This window comes from Toxorhynchites rutilus, chromosome 3 (assembly GCF_029784135.1).
Source record: "Toxorhynchites rutilus septentrionalis strain SRP chromosome 3, ASM2978413v1, whole genome shotgun sequence".
Taxonomy (NCBI): domain Eukaryota; kingdom Metazoa; phylum Arthropoda; class Insecta; order Diptera; family Culicidae; genus Toxorhynchites; species Toxorhynchites rutilus.
In genome coordinates this window covers 308,106,015-308,133,543 of record NC_073746.1, presented here as the reverse complement: position 1 = coordinate 308,133,543, position 27,529 = coordinate 308,106,015, and the positions used below count along the sequence as shown (strand labels likewise).

The 27,529-nt window shown below is 39.4% G+C and overlaps 3 protein-coding genes across 4 annotated transcripts in view; 2 read left to right on the top strand and 1 right to left on the bottom strand.

Annotated features, from left to right (window-relative positions):
* LOC129778292 (mucin-2) overlaps window positions 1-27,529 on the top strand; it is a 144,056-nt gene that overhangs the window by 15,058 nt on the left and 101,469 nt on the right. The window lies entirely within an intron of this gene.
* On the top strand, window positions 242-10,942 carry LOC129778293 (uncharacterized). Of its 2 annotated transcripts, none has more exons than XM_055785102.1 (3): window positions 242-1,414; window positions 1,685-2,361; window positions 9,940-10,942. In XM_055785102.1, the coding sequence occupies exons 1-3, from the start codon at window positions 349-351 to the stop codon at window positions 9,946-9,948; spliced, it is 1,752 nt and encodes a 583-aa protein (XP_055641077.1). In that variant the 5' UTR covers window positions 242-348; the 3' UTR covers window positions 9,949-10,942. The 2 variants fall into 2 exon arrangements, with proteins under 2 accessions (XP_055641077.1, XP_055641076.1); XM_055785101.1 differs by lacking the exon at window positions 9,940-10,942 and adding an exon at window positions 2,472-2,694.
* Window positions 9,896-25,937, bottom strand: LOC129778294 (carbonic anhydrase 7). The gene is made up of 7 exons (XM_055785104.1): window positions 25,403-25,937; window positions 11,787-11,914; window positions 11,601-11,691; window positions 11,290-11,443; window positions 10,906-11,011; window positions 10,597-10,845; window positions 9,896-10,517 (listed from the first exon to the last, which is right to left on the bottom strand). Exons 1-7 carry the CDS (start codon window positions 25,461-25,463, stop codon window positions 10,356-10,358), a joined length of 951 nt encoding a protein of 316 aa, XP_055641079.1. The 5' UTR covers window positions 25,464-25,937; the 3' UTR covers window positions 9,896-10,355.

The window sequence follows — 27,529 nt, the reverse complement described above, 5'->3', positions numbered from 1 at the left end:
AGCTTCTTTTAGGAGTTTAGGAGAGTGTCAAAGATAATGATTGATTTTCAGAATAAAACTGCTGCGGCCGTACGGTTTTTTTGCTCTGGGTTTGGATCGATTAATCGACGTAAATTATTCGTTCGCTTCGATTATTGGTTGTGCAGTATTCGTTCGATTAATAATCGATTTCTATAGGAAGTATTCGATTAATCGATTAATCGAACGATTATCGGGGATCACTAGTCATGGTAATGTCAAATAAAACGCACGGTGCATAATTTTGTTCTGATTTCACCAATCGTCTATTCTTTGCTTCGTTTATAACCAGCGTTGCCTAGGAGAATTTTTTTTTTCATCCAGTTGGAGATGAATTACGACAATCAAAATTATCATCATTCGCTGCCGTTGCTTCCGATTCTCGGTAACACATCGACGGAAGATGTCCTTCCGTTGGTAGGCGCGGAGGCTTTTTCTGAAGCTGGTCTGCAAGTAGAGCACTTCCTCGTTTCCTCCTTTCCCATTGCCACCACGATGGAGAAAAATCGGATCATGACGCATGCAGGAGCCGAATTTAACCAGAATGTTCCTCGACACCCCACCGGCAATACGGACTCATTTGGAGATACTTTCACGAAGGATTTGTATCAATCCGAGAACGGAATTCCACCACAGATGCTGAACGATATATTTCAACTGGATGATGCCATGGCAACGCGAGGCAAACGTCACGGTAAGGGTCCTGTGAAGCCTCGTCTCACTATGGCTCAATATGAGAGGGAATTGGTAGCGGAAATGGAAGCTTTATTCCCCTCTACAACGCCCAAAAGTCGTCTCATGCAGGAGTTGACGAAGATCGGTGATTCAAGTTCCACGTGTCCGATGAATCTTCACTTCCGAGGCGGAAACAACGTTGATTTGGTAGACAGCCAGGGAAGACAGTACCGGGCGAGATTTTGCGGACCGATCCCAACGGGCAAACAAACCCAACTCGTTTATCGCCAGAACTCCGTACCGATAAAATCACACGATATCAATAGCGCGGTGTACACGGAGCTGACGAAACCAACTATGCCTGGCAGTCAGATCGAGGCGTCGAATGCTGTTGGGAAACCGAAAACTATCATCATCAAAGCTCCTAAGCGAACGATTGCTTCCTCCAATGGGGAGGGAACCGGCAGAATGTCGATGAACTCATCAGATGGAGAGGCTCTCCAGCAGGAGTTCAAGGTTATTAGTTCCACACCGATGGTTATACCGACGCTTTCAGCCACTACCACATCAAGTGGTAAACAGTCCAGAAAGCAGCAACTTAAATCTCTCGCCCAGTGCGATGTGATCTTCAACGAAGGTATAGCTGAGCAGCCGCAGGGCGGTGCTTCCGGAGAGGGGAAAGCTACTCCCGGTACCAGTTGTCCAAGCACTGCGGACAAAGGTGAGTCTGCACATTTGGTTTCGATGGGTGAGATCATTGAAACCGTTGTTAACTGGGAATATCGTCTTACATGATTTTGAATAGATACTATTTGAATATAAAATTTCGTTGCTTTTTTTTTTGATGAAGAATAATTCAACTCAAAATGCCTGAAATCGTGTTTAGATTGTAACACCAGAAAGCACTAAGTTAATTACCAAAGAATCAAAACTTCTTCATGTAATCTATCTCGGATTTACGTAGGATCTTACAATCGCACCATATTTTTAGATACATGTCTCGCTGATAGACCGACCAGCCGTCACCCACGTTTTCGTACGATTCCACAATGTCCACCGACCGGATCGGGGATAGGAATCACTCCCTTCAAGAAGCGCACTGAGACTACCAATCGCCTTATGCAGAACACTTCGAAGTGCGATAAACTTCCGACTCTTTCAGCGGGTCCGATCGAGATTATCGACAGTTCAGATGATTCCCAAGAGATTGTCGTGGATAACAAGTCCGAAACGACAGAGTTTCTCGGCAAAACCGATTCGGTTCAATGTCCGGTCTGTTTCAAAGTTTTCTTCTCGTCGAATTCGCTTATGACACACAACCAAAGCTGTGTGGATGTCATACTTGAGCTGAGAAAACAATCGTCGTTTTCTGGCGTCAAGACGATCACTAAAACGACGGATCGAGTGACCACCGACAAGCGGATAAGGAAAAGAAAGCATCCATCGTCAAAAGAGCAGCGTTGCGCGCAGCTCAGTATCGAAGTTCTTCCCACGGCGTTCAACATCGCTAATCTACTGGTGTGCGATGTGTGCCAGAAATCGTTCCGCGCCCAGGAGCAACTTGAAACGCATAAGAGGATCCATAAGACGCCAACTGTTTGTCAGTACTGCAGGAAGAAGTTCTACGAAGCGCCACTGAAACACGTTTGCCAAGAGAGGAAACGTTCGGTGAGTAAAAGACGCTTATCGCTAAGTAGTTTGTCGATTTTTCACCGAATTTGGTAGTAGAAACTTGAGTAGAGAAAAGGCTGCATTTGTGATGGGTATTCTCTTTGCAGATGGAATCTAAACGCAAGACTCGTCGCCAGTTATGAAGATTCTTAATTTTTTGAATGGCTCATACATTTGATGAACTATGCCTCTACTTGAAGCCATTGTTGTAAAATAATAATTATGCTTTGTTCTACCTTCTTCTTTTCTTATTGAACATTTTCTACGTTTTAAAACAATACGCAAATCTTGTAACAGAATCAAAATTAAATCAATGAATCGGGACACGTATCAGAAACCTAGAAACAAATGGACTTTTTAGTTTGAAGCATTTATAAAATAAAAGGAGAAAGACATTAAAAACATGACCGTGGATAACAGGATGTGTAATATCAAAGCGTGTGTGCCATCGTTACGTGTTATCCTTTCATTTGCATTGAAACAACAATCGCACAGATCGCACTAATTTTGGCGAATTGATTACAATCCAATTGGAAGGATTCGGTTTCCCTGCAAGTTCATCAGTTCATCTATGAAGATTATTATTCATACGTGAACTTGCATCCTTTGCAAAAAAAAATAGTGCTACCTCGAAAGCTACCCACGCGAAGTATGCCTCCATAAACATTTCAAACCCTCACATGTTAGCACCTGTACTCTCTTGGACATTACTAAGCTTCCGACCAGATGCGACGGCGCCATATTTTGGCAACGCTTGCGAACTGAAGTTTTGCGGGTAGAATGATGATATAGCTTGCCAGTTTTCTAACCGATAAAGTAGCAGTTGGAAACGAAAACGGAGTTCCTCAAGGTGGAATTCTATCGGTCACTCTCTTATTGGTAGCGTTGAACTCGATTATTGATTTCATCCCTGACGGTATGAAGGTTGGGCAGAAGAAGTACGGTCTGCAATCTCTAGAAAAAAAATCCAGCCTTCTCTCGATAAAACGACGTGCTAGTTGCGACATACAAGAAGACCCTATCTTCATGGATTACAAGGCCATCTCCTGAAAGAATAGTGCTAAACTCCTCGGAGTATTAATCGTTAATACCTGAATTTCTGCTCAATGCAAAAATGGTTAAGAGTAAGATTACGGATCAACTGAACGTTCTAAGAGCAATAAGATCAAGGCTTAAAGATAGCCACCGGAATACTCTTTTGAATATCTTCAAAAGTTGGATAACCCTTCTACTAGTGTTTGGTATCGTCCTCACAAGTAAAACGGATCAATATGTTAAAATGCTGAATCCGTATAATCACGTGTTCCTTCCATAGTAGTCCTCGAAGGACTCGAAGATCGACTCTCATCTCTGTAGTTTCGCTTCGACTAGGACTGCTTCGGCATTCGCCGTCAACATAATTTGAATTGAAGAGCGTTGAGAGCGAGGATAACTGATGAACTATTCTAGCAAATGGTTATTCTAATTGATGTGACCAATGAATACAAATCTGCCTCTTAAACCAACCTGACTTCAATCCATACTACACACTATATCGTTACCGGCGTACACAATCTTATTTTAACGTCCATATAAAGCGAATCGAAAACATCATTTCTTGTGCAAAAAGTAGTTACACCATTAATTGACGGTTATTGTCTACCCACCGTGAACTCAAACCAACGATCTTAGACAGCAATTAAGTATGCAATGAAGGTCCTCGCTATTATTATTATTAGTAAATAGCGTGCAGTTTGGGAGGAATTCGAAACAAAATTTTAGTTCACTCTGTCTCCAAGTTCAATTTTGTGAAATAGAACAAACAAACAGAAAAACGGGTTTATATCAACATAATGCACAAATTTGATTCTGAACACAACACGCTATTTTATATGGGTGAGTAATTTTCGATACCATACAAAAAATTATAGGAGATTGTGTCCAAGTCACGACCACATTGTTGACGTAGAACTACGCTGTTATTTTGTTCAAATCGCTTGTTAATCGCCTATTATTTTAGAATGCTGCGAAATTTTAGAAATAACCTTTTAGTAGTTTTAGTAGTAGTTTTTGAATACACGGACATGAGACAAGTCAAATTTGTTAATATTACAACTAGAGGTCTTTCAAATTTTACGTAACGTAACACAACATGTAACAAATGGTCATTTGCATGAAAATGTTTGGATTTATTTAAATTGATTCTTGAACAAGTTTCCACAAGGCATCCCCTCCTGCCTTCCTAAGTGTGTTACGTAATATATGAATATTTGAATGATCCCATAAACCTCATTAGTGGCCGTTTTGAGTGGCTCTACTCTGGTATGAAAACGTATTCTTGATGTTATTGTTTCGCATATTAATTCTTGATATGTAGTGTCCATTTTGTGTATATCAGACTACTCCCCCACAACTCACGTATTCCAAAACCCCCTTTCTCCAATTGTTTCTATGTAATTCCTTTAATTTAGTGTTTCATAAATCAGTTGTAGATAGTTCGAGAAGCAAAACCGCACATTAAAATTATGATAGTTCGCGTTTCAACTTACCCTACTCTACGGGACAAGTTGGAATAATTTTATTTTTCATTATGATTCTAAATGTTCACCGAGGAACAAAATCATCATGAATAAACATTGTAGTTTGAAGCCTTTATAATAGGAAAAAAAAATCAATTAATCATTTGTTTAAGCATTATGTAAGCTACAAACTACATTTATCAGATTTGGAAAATCACACATACAGCAGGAATAACGGATCGAAATTGTTTTCGTTTTATTACAATTACCAACAGGCCTGAACATTAATGCCCTAATGATAAATCTAATATATCTTCTATCTATCTATCTATCTATCTATATATATAAAAATGGAGTGATGTCTGTCTGTCTGTCTGATTCTTATAGACTCGGAAACTACTGAACCGATCGACATGAAAATTGGTATGTAGGAATTTTTGGGGCCGGGGAAGGTTTTCGTGATATTTTGAGACCCCTCCCCCCTTAGGCTGCCATACAAATGAAACACAAATTTCTGCATTACTCGGAAATTAACCAAGCAAACGAAACCAAAGTTGGCATGTGAAAGTTTTAGGGTGCAATAAATGTTTCTATGATGGTTAGACAGTCCTTCCCCCACTCAAAGGGGGGGGCTGCCATACAAATGAAACACAAATTTCTGCATTACTCGAGAATTAATCAAGCAAATGAAACCAAATTTGGCATGTGGAGGTTTTAGGATGCAATAAATGTTTCTATGGTGTTAAGATACTCCTTCCCCCTCTCTTAGAGGGGGCTGCCGTACAAATGAAACACAAATTTTTGCATTACCCGAGAATTAATCAAGCAAATTAAACCAAATTAGGCATATGGAAACTTTAGGGTGCAATGGTTCTATGGTGGTTAGATACCCCTCCCCCCTCTCTTAGGGGTGGCTGCCATACAAATAAAACACAAATTTCTGCATTACTCGAGAATTAATCAAGTAAATGGGCGGGACGAATGTAACCAGCTTAAAAAAGAGCCGTGAAATCCCTGACGTTGACGTTTGACTACTGCGATAGCATGATTAATTTTGTCAAACGTGGCCGAGAAATCCGTATACACAGCGTCAATTTACAAATGTGATTGTAGAGAGCGGGTGATGAATGATGTGTATAATACCAAATTTGTTGAAGTAGACCGTTTGGAAATGAAACCATGTTGTTGTTCGGAAATATAACTTCTGCAGGCGTGAGAAATGAAATCTAAAACTATAATTTCAAATAATTTTGAAACACAACAAAGACTGGCGATTCCTCTGTACTTTCTGACATCCTTCCTGCTACCCTTTTTGTAGACCGGGAAAACAAATGAATTTTTCCAAGCACGGGGAAATCTTTCACAGGATAATGAGCGGTTGAATAGCAGGCACAGCGCAGACAAAAGACTGGTAGAGCACTTTGATGGATGGAATACCGTCTGGACCAGGGTTCGATGAATTCTTGATTTCAGAACAGGCAAGTTGAACTCTGCTAAAGCTGATAGTTGGAAGGGTGCATATAGGCAGACAAGGTACACTACTGCTGGCTGCAAGGCGAATTTGTTCGTTGTCGAGATTTTCACTAACGAAAACGTTACTGAATTGTTCGCGAAAAACGTACATATGCTTTCCCTGTTTGATGCCTCCACGTTTTCTCGTATCATCACGGTAGGTAGTCCAACTTTTTGACGTAGGACTACGTCTTTCATTTCTATACCGGGGTGTAAAATCAAAGTTTCGAAAACGAAAGCGTTACGCCGGAGACCGAGATTTTAAGCGTTAATAGCTCCTAAACAACTGAACGAAATGGTATGATAAACACTTCATTCGAAAGATAAAATGTCTACGCGTTCTATACTTGTTACTTTCTGATCCAAAAACTTGTTTCAATAGTCTTAAAATTGCTTTCAAAACAGGCTATTGAAATCACCAATCGGTATATAAGCGAGCGCCGCTCGGAAATCCACTCAGTTCTAATTGAACAGCGATTGGAGCATGCTGTCGCTGTTGTGGTGAAGCTCTTCGTTTATCATGAAAGCGCGAATCAACGGTGTCACCAAGAGCCTGTTTGTGCACCTTAGGCCAGAAGGGAATCCATCAGGATGAGAGTGATGCCACAAACGGTTCCCCGGGAAGAGATCGGAGCAGCCGCCACACACACACATACACGCGCGGAACTCTTCGTTTGGATGCCATTCAGCAAAATAATCTGCCAGTTCCCCTGGGTACTGAAAAATACATTCATGTGAAAGAGTTTATTAGAATGTTTTCTATCCATGTAACACTGTGACCAAATATTTTTCAATCAAGTGCTATTAACAGGTGGTTATCGAGTTAGTATTAACCACAGGTGGGCTTCCAGTATCGAGGAAAATGTGCAAATATCTAATCGTTGCTGGAAAATAATCTGCCAGTTTCCCTTGGAATTGAAAATTACATTCAAGCGAAAGAGTTTATTTTAATGTTTTCTATCCATAAAATATCCATATAATACATTTGGGTTTGTGATTTGTCAATCAAGTGCAGTTAGCAGGAAAGCTTCTGAAGATTATTCTTCTGAACAAGGTTTTTCGTATCCTATATTGGATGCATAAAACCTTGTGCCTCCAACGTAACGCTCTCGTTTTCGAAGTCCCCCAAATATTCATTCATTCAAAATGGATTTAGATTCAACTTCAAACAAATGATCTCTAAATCAACGATAGTCCTACGTCACCCTTGCGGTTATACCATAGATATAACCCACTTCCTGTTTTTTTCTTTGGACATCGACGTAGCTCCATAAATTCTTAGGGTTGACTCATAAATTGCTCTGAACGCTGTTCAGGTGAACAATAAATAAAGCGTTGTTCAAATATTTATAGTTTTTTTTTGACAACAGAGTAACGAACTCTCCAGAAATCAGTACGGTTTTTTGAAAAAAATTTCAAAGTGAATCCTTTCAATTTCCGTAGTCGCTCCCATTGATTATTGTTATGATAGATCTATGAAAACCTCTCATAGTATGCAGTTAGAGCGGACCTTGTACCATTTACCATAGCGAAATGGCTCTATATCACGTGCAGACAAAGTGGACCATGTGTCAATCATTTGTGTATTGAATTTAAACAATTTCCAAGCGCTGAATTTAAACCAACAAAACTTTTACTTGAAACTTTTAGGTACCTTATTCAAATGTGGTTGAACCCGTTAGTGTAAAATGTGCACATTCGGAGTATATTGAAAAATAAACTTGGTCCTTTACAGTGTGAATGATCGCAAAATGTATTATTTCAGAGTGCGATTTGGACTGTAGCGATGACAATGAATTCGAATCAGACGATTCTATTGACGAATATTGTCTAAGATGATTGAACATGGGAAGTTTATGCTTTCATATGTTTGCCGTGCAATCATATTCATGCCTGTAATAGATGGGAAAGACTATTATTCTGAACGCAACCAAATGTTTACGCAGTTTCAACCTCACACCTCTCCTCGCTCTAATTTTCATAACAAAATTGCACACTTTGACTCACAACTATTAATTGAGGGGCTTAGAATGCAAGGGGTGCAAGTGACTTGATCGATTTCTCTTCGTCTACTTTTTCTTTGATTAATAACTCAACTGCAAAAACGTTCCAATTTGAGTTTGCTATAGAATCCGATAGATGAGGTTCTGACCCATCTTCCACATTGTCAAATACAGCTGGGAATGGGTTGGCAGCTAGGTTATAACCGAAAGAGAGAGTAGATGTAGAGAAATCGATCAAATCACTTACACCCCTTTCATTCTAAACCCCTCAATTGAGTGGCTTAGAATGTAAGGGGTGTAAGTGACTTGATCGCTTTCTCTTCATCGATTTTCTCTTTTGATCATAACTTAACTGCAAACACGTTCCCAGCTTATTTGGCAATGTGATCCTCACCTCAGTTATCGGTTTCTATATCAAAATCAAATTGGAACGTTTTTGTGCGCGTTATTTACGTAAGTAAAAGTTTATGAAGAGAAATCGATCAAATCACTTACATCCCTTGCATTCTAAGCCCCTCAATTGATTGAGAAATATTTCGAAATTGTTCAGTCATAGTGAACCAAGTCTTAAAAAATTCGTCATTAGGTTCAATTATAGTGGACCATGTCAGAATAGGCAGCTAAATAACTGCCTTTTTTAGCATGATACTTGATGTTTTTTACAATTTAGGGGCTTAGAATGAAAGGGGTGTGAGTGATTTGATCGATTTCTCTACATCTACTCTCTCTTTCGGTTATAACCTAGCTGCAAACCCATTCCCAGCTGTATTTGACAATGTGGAAGATAGATCAGAACCTCAGCTATCGGATTATATAGCAAACTTAAATTGGAACGTTTTTGCAGTTGAGTTATTAACTAAAGAAAAAGTTGATGAAGAGAAATCGATCAAGTCATTTACACCCCTTGCATTCTAAGCCCCTCAATTATCATACGTCAGAGTATTGCCAGAGAGTAGCTTACATTTCTGAGAACAATATTGAACGAAAAAAGAAAATGCTTTGAAAATTGTTCGTTTTTCTCGAAATCAGTGTTACATGGTCCGGTCTGATTTAACATCGACCATATTGGCCGTGGGCTAGATAAGAGGGAGAGGGAGTTTATCACCCTAACAATCACGTTATCGATTCTGCTCTCTCAAAATTGTTACCACAAGGAACAAGAAATAAAAATTATTTTTTCATTGATCATCATTGAATTAGACAGAAAACAAACATTTCTTCCAGCATACGCAGATAATAATAGTTTCAACCTTCGGTGCTTCTCACCATTTTTGTCGATTCCGAGGCAACTGTTCGCCGTGTCGGAACTACCAGGCCTCTGACAGGCCCATATTTTAGATGTTAACATCTCGAGCACCAAAACAACTGGGATGCAGGTACTTTCCGAGCACAGCTAGCAAAATGGTGGCTACATGACCAACACATAAAATAAAAATGTGTTGAAATAAGGTTTGAGCAAATAGCCTTCTCTCGAACAATGTTCATGGAGTATTCGGTGGGAATTCGACAACCAAAATCTGTACGTAAAAACTAATAACATTTTATTTTACAATACATTCCAGATGATGTAATATTGCTACCATTCCAACGGAGCAGTATCGATTGGACTCACAATAATTGTTTAGATTTTTGTAACCGATAGAAAGAAAAACTATTCGCACATGTATAGTTTTCGAATTAACAGATATTCTCTATTATTTATAGACATTAACGTAGAACCAAAGCCAACACGTGGAATGTTTTTTTCGTTGGTTCGCATTGCTTACAGTTTAGTTTTAACTAATAATCTACTCTTCAGGAAGAGTATTCTAAAATAATCTATTTAAGTTGAGGATTTATATTTTTTGCACTATGATTTTGCTTCTATGCACACCTAAACCGAAGAAGTGTCAATCGAGTTGTATTAAATGAAACAATTTTCTTTTTGGTAACGCTTGTGCAGCTTGTGTGCAAAATGAGGTCGAACTGCCCCACCCACCTAATACACCCAATCAAAACGGGTGTAATCGATTTCCTTCTGCACCACATCGAGCGGCGTGTTACGCGCGTTCACTTTCCGTACGAAAATGCGCCGATTACCCAGGGGCTGTAACGCCCGGTAATTGTCCACCATCGGAGAACCATGCATACCGGTGTCGAGCTGTGAAACGGAAAACAGGATTGCCATGTTAGGGAGTTTTTTTCAGAGAGGTGTAAGCAAATCAATGTGTGTTTCTTACCAGCCGGAATCGTCGGATCTGCGTGATAGAAATGTTCAACGGGTCTGAGAACAGAACCCATGTGACGGCTTCCGAGCAGGGTGGTGTTGTGAGTGAGCCTTTGTAGGTGTAGAATCGAGTCAAATCGATTTCACCGATAAGCGAGTTGAGAGTAAAGGTGAAATTGAGGTGAGCCTGGTGATCATATTCTTCGATCAGCGGGAAGGACCGCAGCAGGCTGCCGATCTCCGCACTGTCATGCTCGCTAACCTAAAAGCAGTTTTCTAATATATTCGAAATTCAGTTACGCTTCATCGAATTTGCCCTCACCTGATAGAAAAATCCAAGCACCGTTAGACCATCGGCGTATCCCAGAGCCTCGGGCACGCTTTTGTATTTCTTGTTTCGGTGGATAATGTGCATCTCAAGTGGATACCTGTAAATCAAAAATCAAACAGTTCGCAATCATGAGGCATACAATATGGATTACACGTGTATTCTGGTCGGAATGACAATAAGCCTCGACAGCAAACGCCTCCATTAAAGTGCTTCACTCTGAGTTCACGGTAATTTTAGCACAGCTGTTTACATCAAATTTTTACGATCGTCGGACTCAATTATGTCGACTTGTTTTATGACTATGGGTTTTCGTGCTTTTGCATTCAAGATTTGTGATAGGGGTACACATGAAGATTTGGTGGTAAAGTTCCTTACCTAATGTCGTTAAGAACATGCTCTGCTCCACGGTTGTTTTTGTCTCCCCAGTGGAAATGGAGACCCTCTAACTCATACTCATTCTCCATTTTGCCTCCAAAGATGTACGGATGTTTGCCTTTCGCGGGTTCGGTCTTAGGAACTCCCAAGGATACTGTAGCAACATAGACACAAAAAGCGAAAGTAATTAAGTTTCTTAGAAAAACTAGATAACATTTCAGTAGTCCATGAAGATTTCCCGTCACATTTTTTGTTCTCTGAACATTTCGATACACTAAAATCGGGTGCCCTTAAGCCATTTCGGTTCCTACCTGAGTGTCCATTGTTGTGGAGTGTGATTGGCCCCGGTAGCAAATTGTTATATCCGACCAGTTCTATGCCGGGCATGTTAAGCGGAATCGCCTGCGGTAAGGATGTTAGATAAAAACCAGTGAATATAATTATCAAATAGGAAAACGTCATGCAACCGATCAAATATGAGAACAACAGATGATTACCTTGCTGCTGGTGATGGCGATCGGGGACTGATGTTTACCCGCGCAGCTTTCATGGGCCTTCGACCATCGGCGCTGTTCCGGCTTGGTGTATCCGAAGCGGTGATGTCCAGCACTGAAGGCGGTTGGAACTGTGGAAAGATAATGGAAACAATTTTTTTTTATTTCTTCGTTTTCTAATATAAAAAATATGCATTACAAAATTTTCTATTTCCTTCAACGGGAGGTCTCTGTATTTTGAAAATTATTTTGAATGAGTTGCATTGTGTTAACCTTTCGTTATTTCTGTAAAGGTGTTACCTTTTTCAAAAAATCAAAAGCAGATTCTCTTTCGGATGAATTGGTAATTGTCAGGTAGCTTTCTTGCATTTTTGACGTGGGACTACGTCTAACCGGAGTATATGGGGGGTAAAATGAAAACCTAAACACAGAACATGCAGGATTCCGAATGCTTATAACTCGAACATTTCTTACTGGATCGGAAAGATGTTTGCATCAATTGATAGGGAATTTTTCTACGACATCAAGAAGAAACTTACACGCGTTCATCCGAGAATTGAAGTCACGTTCTGAAAGTTCCTGCACTATCGCCATCTTATAGGGATGAAAATGAAGATCATCACGAAGAATTCTTCTCACAGAACGATCGGACAGTCCAAGGGCAGATGCGTGTTTGCGCGCGGAACGCCGTGGCGATCGCAAAATTGACGCTCTCACTGCTTCAATGTTCTCAGGTGATCTAACGGGCCGAGGGACTCCAGTTCTTCCTTTTGTCGCACTTGCAGTTTGTCTGAATGTAGTGACCCATGTAACAATTGATTTGCGCTCTGGGACGGGAGCCAACGGGACTAAATTGAAGCGTCCGCTTGAAAAGTAAACCTCAACGGCAAAGGCACGCTCCTCACTATTCCAACGCATGATGGCGACTGACACGTGTCGGGACAAAACTTTACAGTATCCCCTCTTGAACGAGACCATTAGCGCTCCGCTATGACATCAACTAACTGAGTGGCGCGCATTTTAAAAAAGGAAGTTATGCTGCCGCACCCTGTATAAATGCCCTAACTACCTCGTTTTGATTGGCCCGATTAACGGTTTCCCCAACACAGCCATCAAATCAAGCAGCATTGGGGAAATGGGCATTGCAAATACATGAAAGTATGGGGACTTTTGTTCTCATCGAAATGTGTTCCCTAATACAGACTTCAAAACTAAGCAGCGTTGGAGAAATCGGCATTGTTCCGACTGAAATGTGTTTCCCTAACACGGACTTTAAATCCATGGAGCATGGGGAAATTGGCATTGCGAATACATGTGAGTCGTGGGCATTTTTGTTCCGGCTCTAATGTGTTTGCTTAACGTAGACTTCAAATCAATGCAGTGTGGGGATACTGGCATTGCAAATTCATGCAAGTCAGGAGTATTTTTGTTCTGGCTGGAATATATTTCCTTAACACGGACTTCAAATTCATGGAGCGTGGGGAAATTGGCATTGAAAATTCATACAAGGTTTTTTTGTTCCGATTGAAATGTGTTTCCCTAAAAGCCCCCGCAGACTGAAGGCTTTTGTTGGCCGATAGTTTGATCGGCCGACCTAATCAGTACGAAGCGATATGCATATGCGCACGTTTCGACGATTCAGTATCGGCCGATAAAAAGTTCGATGGGCTTCCCGATTGCATTCAAACTGTTTTGTCGGCAAACTATCGGTCGTCTGTTTAATCAGTACTGGCTAGCTTTGACCTGCGGCCGTACGACGATTGTTTATTGGTCGATAGTTCAATTCGCTCTCAATTTTGGAATCCTACACACGTGCCGTGCGAATCACTGAGAATGAGATGCACCCAATACTCTCGGATTCTGTTTTTGGTTTTCCTTCTACGTTGTCAAACGATGATTCAACAATATGCGTTCGACGTACATGTCAAAATCGAGACTGAGTGCCTGAAGTTCATCAAATCAAGCGAATTCGCGCTTCAAGAAGTACGTACACTTGAGAGATGCAAACTTCAGAGGGAAATGTAAAATAAAATAATTGTTTGATAATTCTTTCGTTCACATATTTTGTCCCAGGCATCATACCAAACGTAAAAGAGCTGTCATTAAATTTACTTATAACGAAGAACATAATTTATCACAATGCATGAACTGACCTTATATGGCATTTATTCAATATTTTTACTCACAAACCGAATAAATGAATTCGGAAATTGTTTCATTCATTCGAAAATTCAATCAATACAAACAAATGATTGCTAAGCTAATTTAGTCCCACGTCAACCTTGCGGTTATATCATAGATATAACCCACCCATTTTTTTGTAATTGAAAAAAATACAGGAGGTTGTGTTCAAGACACGACCGCATTGTTGACATAGAACCACGCTGTGGTTCTGTTAATCTCAACAACCTCGAAAGGTGTAGCACTTCTTCATTATGATCAAGATTAGCGCAAATGCAATCCTAGTTGAAAGCAGCATTGCGACTGGTACGCGAGCCCAAATAAATTATTAACTTAATATAACTTATTGAATAACTTGATATTCCCCAAATAATTTTAGGTGCACAACCTTAACACCTGCTTCACCATTGTGAAACAACTGCTAAATGCATTGATGACAGAAAACAAACAATGTTAACTGCTTGGAAAAAGGCTGGATATGTGTCTTAGCAGAGATTCATTACTAATATTCTAGCGTAAATATTTCCCTCCCGCTATCTCCCCTCTTTGTTTATATTTATCATTACGACTGCATAATTTGCAACACCAAACAATCGTCAATCATAGCATAAAATTAGGCGATTGTTGCATCGTTACAGGGCCAATGCACACGGGAGCAGATACAAATGGGGTTTCAGCGTAGCGAAGATGCACTAGTTTTACGTACGGGTTATGAAGCACGCACTTACGCACACCAATATCCATATATCGAAGGCTCGAAGCAACTAAATATACACACACTTATCTCCGTTTTGCGCTCTTCTCAGCAGAAGCCTTTCCTTTTAATATTGCCAGTCTAGATTAGCTTAGCTGTTATCTTTTGTGGATAGAGTTTTCCTACCGTCATGCGAATCCGAATCACTGAAAAAAATTCCAGAATATTCATTTTCTTGGTCAGCCGACGATAGCCTAGCTTGATGATTCCCGACGCAATCGTGTAGCTCTGAACCTTAATGCAATGGCGTCAGTTTGATGCAATGATTGGAATGCCAGAGATATCAGCGAGTGAGTAGTTTGGTCGCGTCCACAGCTTAATCAGAAACGAAGACATGTGATGACGCAAAACAAGGAAAAACTAGCTTTGAATACAGAACGATACTGAAAGTTTGCCTGAGACTTTAAACTTCTTCAGTTCATTCGTCTGTATCCTTCAAAAAGGCCCTTGGAAAACTTCATCATATTACTCCTCCAACCCATTGCCTTGAAACAGACATTCGATCCCTCACCATCAAGCTCACCCAGCAAAGGTGTTGTCTAGTCGGTGTCCTCACGAAGAATGAAGTTTGTCTCAGCAAGATCCACTGTTTATACTCTTGGCAAATATTCCCCTTCGTTTATCTTCTTTTCCTTTGTTCACGGAGACTTTACATCTTACGATTTCCCCTTCGTTGCTCGTCGATAAGTTGCTCGTTATTGACATCTCTGTTCGGGAAAGCACACAAATGTATGAGGAAATGAGAATGCTTCCAATTTTCATCAATTCAAACTATATATATTTCATCAATTCAAACTATATACAGACCGATTCGTTTGGTATATAAATCGTCAAAATCCGTTCGTGTTCGTGTTCGTGTTGGAGAAACCGTAAATCGGGCCAATCAAAGCGGGGCAGTTAAGGCGTTTAGACAGCGCTTGACATTTTACAGTTATTCGATTGCTTATCTCATGAAAAATAACATTTTATTAATTGTGATAGAGGCGTAGAAATATCTCCTATCAATTGAAGCAATCATCTTTCCGATCTGTTAAGAAATGTTCGAGTTATAACCTTTCGAAATAGGGTACGGTTAGCACACAAATCGGCAGAACAAATGAATGGGAAGAAGGAATCTTCCTGTTTTCATGAATTTAAACCATATACAGACTATGGGATTGTAATGTATAGTTTATCAAACAAATCTTAGAGAATTTCTGATTCGATTGGTATGCAAATCATGAGACTTTATTTCATAAAAACGTGACCTGTTTTCTGATTTTGCACCCTTCCTGAAAGACGTAGTTCTACGTCAAAAAAATCTAACGAAATTAAGTAAGCGCTAGAAGGAAGAATTTTCAGTACGAGAGTTTTCTTAAAATTGTATGTATAATCAGCATACACTTGACGGAATACATTACCATCGGCTTGATTTTTGAAAAAAATGCAGTTTCACTTCACTGTGTTACCAATGCCAGATTGTTGTGGAAGTAGCGAAACTTAATTGCTGTTTCCACAACCGATTGGCGTACCTCCATCAAAGTATGCGAGAATCTGTTTCCAATTATTTTCTCCAACACGCCGCCGTTGAGCGTAGCATGAGGTAACTTCAGGAAGAGAAGAGTTCTACACATTTTCCGATTTTGTAGCATGCGTCGAGCAGGCTAACGTAGTTGAGAACCCGATTGTTATAAATATGGACAGCACCGTTTTTTCCCATCCAAAAGCAATTGCACCCATCCGTGTTAAATAAGATAATACCATTCGAAATTATCCGATATAAACTTGTTGTTGTTTGGAAGGATTTGGTATTCTTTATCGATCTATAACAAAAAAGTGAAATGTCAATCTTGGCGCTTACGCCGCTCTGCGAGATTACGGTAGCAAGCTTTTTTCTTTTCAGTAATTGTTTCTTTTTCTAGTTTTGAAGTTTTTCTTTAACTATAAGTCGAAGCATATTTTTTCTGGATAAGCACATTTTTCTTTCAACCTGATTTTTTTTGTAGAATATAAAAAGTGGAATTCATATTAAATCCAAGAATCGTGAGAAGCCTGTTTCAGAAGCACAAAGCAGGTCTTCCGATTTACAATTTCTTTTTTGATTCATCTTCTGCAATTCTTTTTATGTGTAGAATTGTTCAATCAACTACCACTAGACAACTAGTATGTGACAGGACCCGAAATGTTTATGAAGTTCAGGCTGATACCAATCACGTTTGTGAACAAAATCATAACGTAAATTCTGAGTTTATCTTCCTTTAACTATACTACTTGAATCGATCAGCTGCGAGATAAGTATTCAGTGAATCAATTTAGTTTTCGATGAGTTGTGCATTTTCATCTCTTCCATTCACAGAAAATTTCCTCGAAATTCCTCTCTCTGGAGTCCAACGAAAATACTTTTCTCAGTTTCTCATTTAGTGCGGAAATGTGGAATGGAATCAACGCTAACTTGACCAACGTTAGCCTGTTTAGGCTAATCTGCCAAATCAGAACCGTTATTGGCTTTCATGATTCGTGCAAGAAACAAGATTCTGAAAACGAAACCATTTTTCGGCTAATCATAACTCGTCGAAAAATTAAAATCGGAATTGCGTTTCTCGTGAAAATCGAAGTGAGCGTTCCCTCCCCTCTCATATTCTCAACTATTTTTTTGTTGTGGGTGAAAACGATTGTTTTTCTCTCAAGTAAGCTAGAATTTCGATCCCTGCTTGAATCTATTTTTTCACTACTGCCGATTACTTAATGGCGTGAACAATACCCAAAATGATAACAGCTTATCGGAGTTTTGCATTTTTTTCCGTTGAGGTTCCCTGTCTTGAGCTTGAGCTTGGGTAGACTGTACAATTCGTAGTTGCTCTCCGTGATTGACCTGAACCAACCAAATTGCACAAAGAACACACAGAATGACGCTTGGGACTAGCAAATCATTCTCGTTGTGCAATTTTCGGTGATTCGAGCTTTCAATGATCAATAACGACGCCGGCCACGTCCTTACAGTCACCAGGGGAAGGGTAGGAATGTTAGTATGATATTCGCCGCCCGAAGGCCAGAAGGGTCGCCTCTATAGCGTGGTTCCCCAGCGTTTATCATGGAAGGGATAGTTTGTTAGTGGGAAGGGGTAATAATCAGGATTCACTGTGGTAAGTGATGTGATTATGCTAACGCAAACTAGAGATCACTTGACGAAACGAAAACTTGAAAACCAAATGCATTTCATAGCCGTGAAGATATTAAAGGGTGACCTGAAAAGGTCTCTGCAAAAGGATCATAACTCTGGTAAGTGAATTAATTTTGTAAGCGTGGACCCAATTACTCGTTGAAACGAAAACTCGAACATCAAATGCATTTCGTAGCAGCCTCCTCTGTTCAACGGAGCAAAAACTCGAAAATCAAATGCATTTGAAGATTGAATATATTGAAGGGTCACCTGATTAGGTCTTATCAGACTCGGATCGGACTTAATACTTGTGCCTAGTCGCACGTCATGCTCTTCCATTGTAATACACGGAAATCACGGAAGTTTTCCGAATTGGGACTCTAGCATCTTGAACTTAGTCTTGCAATTTATATTTGAACCTCGAAAAGGAAAACTTGATACCTGCGATTTGGATTTGTAATAAAAACTAACAATTTCTCAAGTAATCAGTCGAGCAATTATTAACGAAATCATTGTTCTTGTAGTAAGGGTTATAATGACATAATTGAAGGAAAAGCAACGTCAATCCTCTATTAAAAAAAACCGAAAAGGAGATACATACAAGAAGAACTCACTGACATTCAAGGTGAACTACTAATCCCAAGAAAAAACATGGGTGAGCAAAAGAGACAAATGTAAGTTAATTCAAACTTTTCTCTCGACCTCCGTGACATTCTCATGGTCGAAACGCACACTACATTGAATATTCTTGCATGGAAATCTTATGGCCGCTTGTACATACACATCAAAGTCAACGTCTAGCTAGATTTAAAAGAAAAGAAAATCGATGTTACGTTGACGTCAATGCGCTCTTTACCACGAAGACAATATTAGATATATAAAAACCTCTAAAACTATTGGATCTTCTAAAACTCTAGAATGTCGTTTAGATTGAATGCAACTTCGCGCGAAAATGCGGCTGCACAAATCTCACGCAACTGCGAGAAGTAAACAACGACATAGAACTGCACCGGCGTGGCTACACCGTCCGCTCCGCCTTGCCGTGACCGAAATCGTCTGCCTCGAACAAACAAAACAGCCTGCCTCCATCCGTCAGCTATCGCACAATCAAAATATGCTCTCTGATCCAATCCTCTCACAAAAACTCGACTGTACGTCAACCGACGAAAAGAATCAAACTACCTTGGTCTTCCGAAGCTAACGAGTCCGTTCTGGGAAGCAAGGCAACCACACCAATACAATCACATGTTTGCTGGTCATCCTCCACGATCGCGCACTCGTAATGCCACACTCTCACACGCAGCCGCACCCGCCATCACCGCTACTGACTGACACTTTCTCTCTCTCGCACACAACACCGAGAGACTTGAAGCGGATTGCATTTCGGATCGGTTATAAAAATAACAAATTGTTAATAGTACTTCCGTTGAGGTTCCCTGTCTTGAATTACTTTTGTATCTGATCGAATTTAATTTTGAAGTCAGTCATTTTTAATAGGCAGATTAAATCGCGATGAAAAAGAAAAAAAGTTGAAATAAGAAAAAAATATATTTTGAATGCGTTTTGTTACGGTCTATCCACCCTTATTTTGGAATTCAACCGAATTTGAAATTCGTTTTGATTTCACGATCCCTTCGGATTTGAATTATACACTCGACATGAAAGATTAGAGGAACAGTGTGCGAAATCGAAAATTTAAAGTGATTTTTGACTTCGTGAAAAATCAACGCATATCGATGGGATATACACCATTTCGAAGCTACAACTTTCGGGTATTAGAATATTCTATGCGTATATTTTTATCTTGGTGTGTGTAGGTGTAGTGTACAACGATATCGAGAATAAATAAAAAAAAAATTTCTGATTTTTCCAGAATTTTGTGGACTAACACAATTTTTTGCTAACCAACTCAGCAGCAAACCCAATTAACCTTATGAACCAACTTTCATTTGGTTCCTGGTACGTTCGTGTATGAACTTTCCATGAAAAGATATTTCAGTTTGAATAAAAAATTACCCCTTCGTCTTTGATGATGATTGAAATTTTTGAAATTTTGAAATTGAAATTGAAATTTTTTGCGTCGATTTCAAAAAAGTACCAAAAACAGGATTTTTATAATGCTTTACAAAATCTGCTGTAATTCTGCAAATTTCGACATAAGTTCTAATGTTTACAGGCACATTTTAGCCTAATGTATTTCCTAAACATCTGTGAAGGTTTCATATTGATACACGCGTTGTAATGTCAATAGTGAAGGTTGTATCGGCTTTGCTCATGATAGTGTCTCGCAAGTGAATGTATTCTTCCTAATTTCATGTTCGTTGCATCTAACACAAAATAAACAAATTTCTGGGTTCGATAAATTTGAGTTTCCATTAAAATACGAAACAAAAACTTTACAACATAGTATAAGCAGTGTTATCACGCGTATAGATTTACGGTACAGTAGAGGGTACAGATTGGTACAGATTTTTTCCGCGTGTGGAATTTCTTATATTTGAACAAAGCAACATTTTGGTACATGACGACTTTCACGCCGCAGTATCCTCGGTAATTTTATTCTGAATATAATCAGAACAAAAATAAGCTTCGAAACCAGCTCAGTAACGATACGATGAACGCTATTTTGAGATCAAAAGATTTGATTAAACATAGTAGCCATGTATGAGCATAATCAAACACACGAATGATTTGCAAATGTAAATGTAGTATTTGTGGTAAATAAATGAGTACTTTTTCCATTCTAATAAAATAGATTTTTTTCTACAACGAATATTGTCGATGGTACAGATTTTTGGAAGAAAAAATACAGATGAGAAATATTATTAACCCATCTGGTACAGTTTGCAAACCACCTGAATCCGTCCGACACAGTTGTGTCCTTTGTTGTATCCTGTTGTCGGAGTCGTTCCGCTCCTGTTGTCGATGAATGGATAGGAGTTTCCCATCCGCCTATTCAAGGCATGTACTGCATTTCAAACAGTTTCGATTCTGCTGATGGACCTTCGCTTTCCAGTAACGTCAGTCAGCACGTACTCTAATTCACCAACGTACTGAGCCTTCAACACTCGCCTCAACGAGTATCGTCTCGCGTGTTCGGATGGTTGCTACGACATCATCGCTTTGACGGAAACTTGGCTCGACGACCGCACTCTGTCTAATCAAGTTTATGGGCTAAACTATGAAGTCTTCTGCGCTGACCGAGACAAATTTAACAACACAAAGTCATCCGGGGGTGGTGTTCTCGTAGCTGTCCACCGACGACTGAAAGCTCAGCTAATTAAAGAATCCGCATGATCCTGTGTCGAACAAGTGTGGGTTTTGATAAAACTAGAAGGTAGGAACAGGGTTGCCACATTTAATTTTGTAAAATTTTCTGAAAAAATTCTGTATAAAAAATCTGTATCAAAAAAATGAGAGAAAAAATGAAAATAAAGGTTTATTTTCATTTAGAATTACTTTTTTTATATTTATGGACTGTTAAAGTCGTATCAATACAACAAAATAAACCATGAAAAGGTTTTCTCATAATCCTCTAATTATATAATGTTTATACATGGTTTAGTTGAACTTTGCTTTACAATTTTTCGTCAATTTCATCCTTGAAGCTCTTCAGCGGTAATGTTTTACATTGGCTTACATCGTTTTTGATCAGACGCACAGTTGTCTCTCAGAAATTCTAGGTGGCATTAAACAAAAAAATGAACAACAATCTTCTTCTTGAATGGCGTTAACGTTCTCTGTGGAACTTTTGCCGTCTCAACGAATGCATTAACTAGCGTCATTTATTAATACTTAGTTCAGATTTCTTAAGCCAAATAACACGCCTTAAATGTATTCCGAGGGGCAAGCTCTAGAATACGCGTGACCACAGTGTAAGTCGAAGGAAATTTCTCTGACGAAAAATCCTCCGGCCAGAACGGGAATCTAACCCGAACACCCGGCATGATAATGTGAGACGCTAACCACTCGCCACGGGTGCACTATGAACAACAATGCCTGATCGAATGAATGGTCTAGTTTTGTTCTATAGCCTTCAAGGCATCTAGTATCACATATGGCAACAGTGTCCGTGACGATTTTCATTGCGATAACGACATGGAAACGTAGTGTTCGATGCAGTGAACCAGTGTAGCGATAAACACGCATGTTTTTCAAAATTTGCACAAGTGCTACAAAATACGTTAAAAAATAATTGTTCTGGATTATGCTAATTTCGAATTTGTATTCCGTTTTCAGTTTAAAAAATTTTGAAACTGTGAAATGAGTGTTTGAAAGTAAGTACATTTTCTACATTGAATTTATACAAAAGTAGATCTACAAAAAATTCTCCAAATACCTCCAAAGTTTTTTATAACAAAATGTCTTCCATAGGGTCCCCTCTGCACTTTTGCACTTTTTGCACTTTTGACTTCTGGTCACTTTCGACCACTTTGCGAAAAAATGCCAAAAAAATTTTGATACCCCACACGTGTCTTTCTATTTTTGAAAAACTTTATCCTTTCCCCATGCACCCCCTTTTGGGTTTTGGGTAAAAAGAATATTGAGAACGTTTTCAGTAAGTTGGAAAACATATATACATATATATAACATATATAACATATATACCCCACACGTGTTTTTTCCGAAAATTTCAAATTTTACCCCCTCCCCCAGCCTTTGCTTTGGAGTTCATCATCAAAATGACTCAAAAATAGATTCAGCACTTTCGAAAACCCCCGTACACCAAATTTCAAGGCATTCCCATTCATGTTTCTATTTAATGGCACCTAGAATTTCTAAGGGACCACTGTGAGACGCTCCTTCTCATTTTTCTTATTTATTTCAATGACGTAAATTTCATTCTGGAGGTCCCTCATCTTTCATTCGCTGATGATATGAAGATATTTTTTCACGCTAACTCGGAGGCTGACGCTCCGTTTCTTGAACAACAATTAGAAATTTCCCAGAAATGGTGCGTGGAAAATCGTATGGCTCTGAATCCTAGCAAATGTTCCACGATTACTTTCACGAGAAGAAAAGAACTATTCTGTCGACGATGCTCTGCTAACTAAACTCGACTGCTTGAAGTATCTAGAAGTGTATTCAGACTGTACACTGATCTTTAAAAGCTTCCCGTAGTTTTGAGTTCATCATGTGCTTTGCGAGGGATTTCATCGATGTACACTGCCTTAAATTTGAATACTGTTCAGTAATTTGGAATCCGCATTATCTGAACGGAGTCAACAGAATCGAAGCCGTGCAAAAGCAATTCGTTCGGTTCGCCTAGATTACCCTGGAATAACCCTCATCAGCTACCCAGCTATGGAAACCGGTGCCAATTAATGGCTCTTGCCATTAATACACGTGCGAAGGGCTGTCAACCTCGAGCTTTACGGGACAATGCTTTTCTCCGAGTTTCTTTCCGTCGTACCAATCATGAGTACAACTTAGCCGTTCTGGGTTTTTTAACGTCTGTTCAACAGAGACAAAGATTGTCCAGGTTGTCCTAATTCAGCGTGTGAAACTGCTGATATTAGGCTGTCAAAAAAGTCCTGCGATATTTCCGCGAGGTGTCGTTGTAAGCGCGTAGTTCTAGTTGTATTCATTGTATCGAGTCATACTATAGCTTGTTGGAAAGGTATTTTTGCGCGCTATAATATAGTCCTTGACAGTGTTTTGTTTCGTTGAGTCGTTCGTGAGTTATAGTGTCGCAAATATGGAGCAAAATAAAGAGAAAATCCGACATATTTTACAGTACTACTATGACAAAGGCAAAAATGCATCTCAAGCTGCCAATAAAATTTGTGCAGTTTATGAACCCGATACAGTTTCCATTTCCACCGCACAACGATGGTTTCAACGTTTTCGTTCTGGTGTAGAGGTCGTCGAAGATGCGCCACGCTCCGGAAGGCCTGTCGTCGAGAATTGCGACAAAATCGCTGAATTAGCCGAGAAAGACCGGCATAGTAGCAGCCGTAGCATCGGCCAAGAGCTGGGGATAAGTCACCAAACCGTTATTAATCATTTGAAGAAGCTTGGATTCACAAAGAACCTCGATGTATGGGTGCCTCACACGTTGACGCAAAAAAACATCTTTGACCGTATCGACGCATGTGAATCGCTGCTGAATCGCAACAAAATCGACCCGTTTCTGAAGCGGATGGTGATTGGCGATGAAAAGTGGGTCACTTACGACAACGTGAAGCGCAAACGGTCGTGGTCGAAGCCCGCTGAAGCAGCTCAGACGGTGGCCAAGCCCTCATTAACGGCAAGCTTCTATAACAGGGGTATTATGAAGTTGGCATCTCGTTGGGAACAAGTCATCGAACAAAACGGCGCGTATTTGAATTAAAACAGATGATTGTAACTAATTTTATGAACAAATTAAAATTTAAAAAAATACCGCAGGACTTTTTTGACAGCCTAATATTTTGAGCGTCTCAATAGAACCCATAAAAAAATAGTCCAACTGATTCAAAAATGAAGAGTCTTTTTTGGCAAGATAAATGTTACGATTTCTCCTAATTCACAATAACTACAATCAGAATTATCTATGTCTAGTCAAATTTGTCCATGGTTAATGGTTGGATATTATAATATATAAACGTTCTACAGCCACGTGAACAAGAGTTTTCGGTCAGGATAAACACCAAGAACTTTGAGAAATTTATCTTCAACTATTGTGGTTCGTTTGAGGACGATGTTCGGTTATTAACTAATTAGGGCAATCTTAATTCTAGAACTGTTATTGTCAATTATGACTGTAGAACTTCTTTCGTCGAATAAGATAGTATGAACCATAGCGAGCGCTTCCTGTGTTAAAGTTATGTGAACGAAGTTGTAACACTAAAAGGAGCCTTTTAACATTATCAAATTAGACAACGAGTCACGATTGTCGGTATACTATACCTAGCCTTCACCAGGAACCTCATAAACTGTTTTCCATATTCCATATACACTGAAAATTTAGGGACGCAAAGAGAATCTTTACAAAAAACGGGGAAATTTTAACCTTTGAAACTATTATGTAACTCTTCACTGAACAGATTGTACTTGTACATACTCTTAGAAGGTTGATATTAACACAAGTTTCAGAAATAATTAAATTGAACTTCGCTAGTGGTAATTTGCGGCGGCATACAAGAACTTCACTATTTTTAAACTGACATTATTACATAACTGCAGTAGACCACAGCTCGTCTACCATGGTGTTGACACCACCGGTGTTGTGATCTGTATCACCCAAGTGTTCGTTGACATGGTATTGTAATTATATTTGCAACACTAGTGCCATTCGTATCAGTCATGCAATTCTGGAGCGCGTCGGCCTTCACGAAATGCACTATAAAATCTACCGCCGACAATTCTACAAATCATTTATGATTCGCAGGGTAAACAACCGCCGATAAAAGTGTTCATCACTGCTCTTCAAAATGAGTCAACCTAAACGATTGACAGCACATTTACACTTGTTATTGGAAATTTTTCTCCCTGCTAATGTTAAACAACGTATGTTTTCCAGTGGAAAAGTCTTCACAATATACACAAAAACTGGTTTCTCACCTCCCACGAATAATATCGCCACCAGAGTGGTCCAAATCGCTGCTGATGTTGATACTTTCATTTCGTTGCTTTTTGTTGCTGCCCGAACCGCTGCCCTAGTGGCACTGAAGTATTCTAGATTCCGATTCACGGCAAAATACACAATAATTCAATCCACGCAAACCGCAAGTTAGCACCTCGCCAGCAGATAAAACTGTTTGTATAACCACTTGTCAACTATTAGAACACTACCAGACTCGCCGATTCCCCGGAAAACACGTGAATCTGTGTTACCAGAAAATTCACCGCGGCTAGTTGAGGGGGGAGATAGTTGCAGTCTATTAAGCTCTCACACTCAATCGAAGATCACTATCGCACCTCCCGGGTGGCAACCCCTAGTTTGCTCGGCGGAACGCGAAAAGAACGGATGTTTCTCTGTGGATTACAGGCTGATAACTGATTTCGCGACAGTTCATGTGATAGGGTTTTATAGAACCACCGGTGTTCAAAGTGTCGTCGGGCGACAAAGACGGAAAAGCCATTAACGGCAGGTACGGTACAAACCCGGATTACCGTGCGTCCCCAGACGGCACAGCACTCGGAATGCCGATCGAGCTAGCCTAGGCGTGATCAGCTGAAGCCATCCAAACGGGCGCAATGTGCTAAAAATTCTCGTCGCGAAACTACGCGAGAATTTCGGTCGTTAAAAGCCTTACCGGAGAGACAAGACGCGGTCAATTATCATAAAGCAATTAAATCCTCGTTACAACGAGCGTCGGGAAGCATCGTGGATCGGCACTAAGCTTCCATCGATCGTCAATCTGCCCATCCACCCTGCGAACAGGTGGAAAAAGCTGTATTGATATTTTTACGATCTATGGGCGGAGAAAAATTCCAGTCCCCTTTCCCTTCGGTCAGTCCTCAACGCACGTGGTTTTGCCTTTTTCCAAGAATTTTATGGATTTTCTGGCGCTTAGTTCATTTTTGGCGGTATTTTAGCAAACGTGCCAATTTAGTTAGTACTCGTGTGGATGGAGGCAATAAAAATTGTGCGAAAGAATGTTGATTTGCTACCGGATTTTTATTGCTTGAATTAATGGTTGTTGTACTTATCAATCGAAGCATCAAGGTTTTGTTTGAATAGAAGCATGTGCTTCATTTTTGACAGCTTTTGAACTTTTGAGAAATTTTACTATTTTACTATTTAACTTATTTTCACTACGTTTTATACCAGGGATGGCCAAACGGCCGGGTACAAACGGCGTAGGTATTCCTGGGCGCCCGCCAGCTGGTCTAGGATAGTGTCACCTCCAAATGCAATGGAATAAATATTCCTCCACCTTTTGCCGTGATCATTTTATAAGGTGTTTATGCTAACCTCAATAAAACAAATTAACTGTGAAGGTAGATATTTCTTCATTAATGTTTCGGTTTTATATTTTCTTTCAGATTGTTAGTTCTCTAACACATCCAGTTGTGACCACTTGTAATAAAGTAAATAATTGTCACAAGGAATAATTTCAATGATTTGTTAAATGACCAATTGAAAATGTTGTAAAACATCCGGCATAAGGTTTAGAAAATTAATAAAACCTAAATTTTCGAAGAATACTTCGCTTTTGAAGACTGCGTATGCGAGTTTCGATGAAGTATTGTTATTTTAATTTTAAAAGTAAAGGGCCTGGCCGGGTAAGGGAGTAAAAAGTGCCCCCAAACCAAATCACTAGCTGTATGGCAAATATTGTAAAGGATATTAAATAAGAAATTTTGGTGGTTTATTTGAACACATATGTGGTTTGACGTAGGATCTATAGTGAAAAACGTACTTTTTCGATTATTTCACGCCATCCTCAAAAGATCCGAGATAAAAATTTGAAAAAAATACTGAATGTGCATCTTACTACGGTGTATCAAAAAAAATATATATAAAAAAAAATTCATCAAAAATTTTAGTACTAAAAAAATATTAAAATTTTGAAAATATTTTTTTTGGGATTTAGAGATTCAGTACTACTCTAATTCATATTTTAATGTGTTTCTACGGTTTTTCTAGATATGTGTGATTTTTTTCAGATTTTTTTCAGTGTTGCGCGGTATCAAAAAATATTTTTTTTATATTTCCAAAGAGTGGTTAGGTAAGAGAGTAAA

Excerpts from the sequence above, each read along its gene's own strand:
- LOC129778293 (XM_055785101.1), top strand. The coding sequence starts at position 349 with ATGAATTACGACAATCAAAATTATCATCATTCGCTGCCGTTGCTTCCG. Across the intron at positions 1,415-1,684 it reads TCCAAGCACTGCGGACAAAG|ATACATGTCTCGCTGATAGA; the intron begins GTGAGTCTGCAC and ends CCATATTTTTAG. Across the intron at positions 2,362-2,471 it reads GCCAAGAGAGGAAACGTTCG|ATGGAATCTAAACGCAAGAC; the intron begins GTGAGTAAAAGA and ends TTCTCTTTGCAG.
- LOC129778294 (XM_055785104.1), bottom strand. The coding sequence starts at position 25,463 with ATGAAAGTATCAACATCAGCAGCGATTTGGACCACTCTGGTGGCGATA. Across the intron at positions 10,846-10,905 it reads TGCTTGGATTTTTCTATCAG|GTTAGCGAGCATGACAGTGC; the intron begins GTGAGGGCAAAT and ends AACTGCTTTTAG. Across the intron at positions 10,518-10,596 it reads AGATCCGACGATTCCGGCTG|CTCGACACCGGTATGCATGG; the intron begins GTAAGAAACACA and ends TCCGTTTCACAG.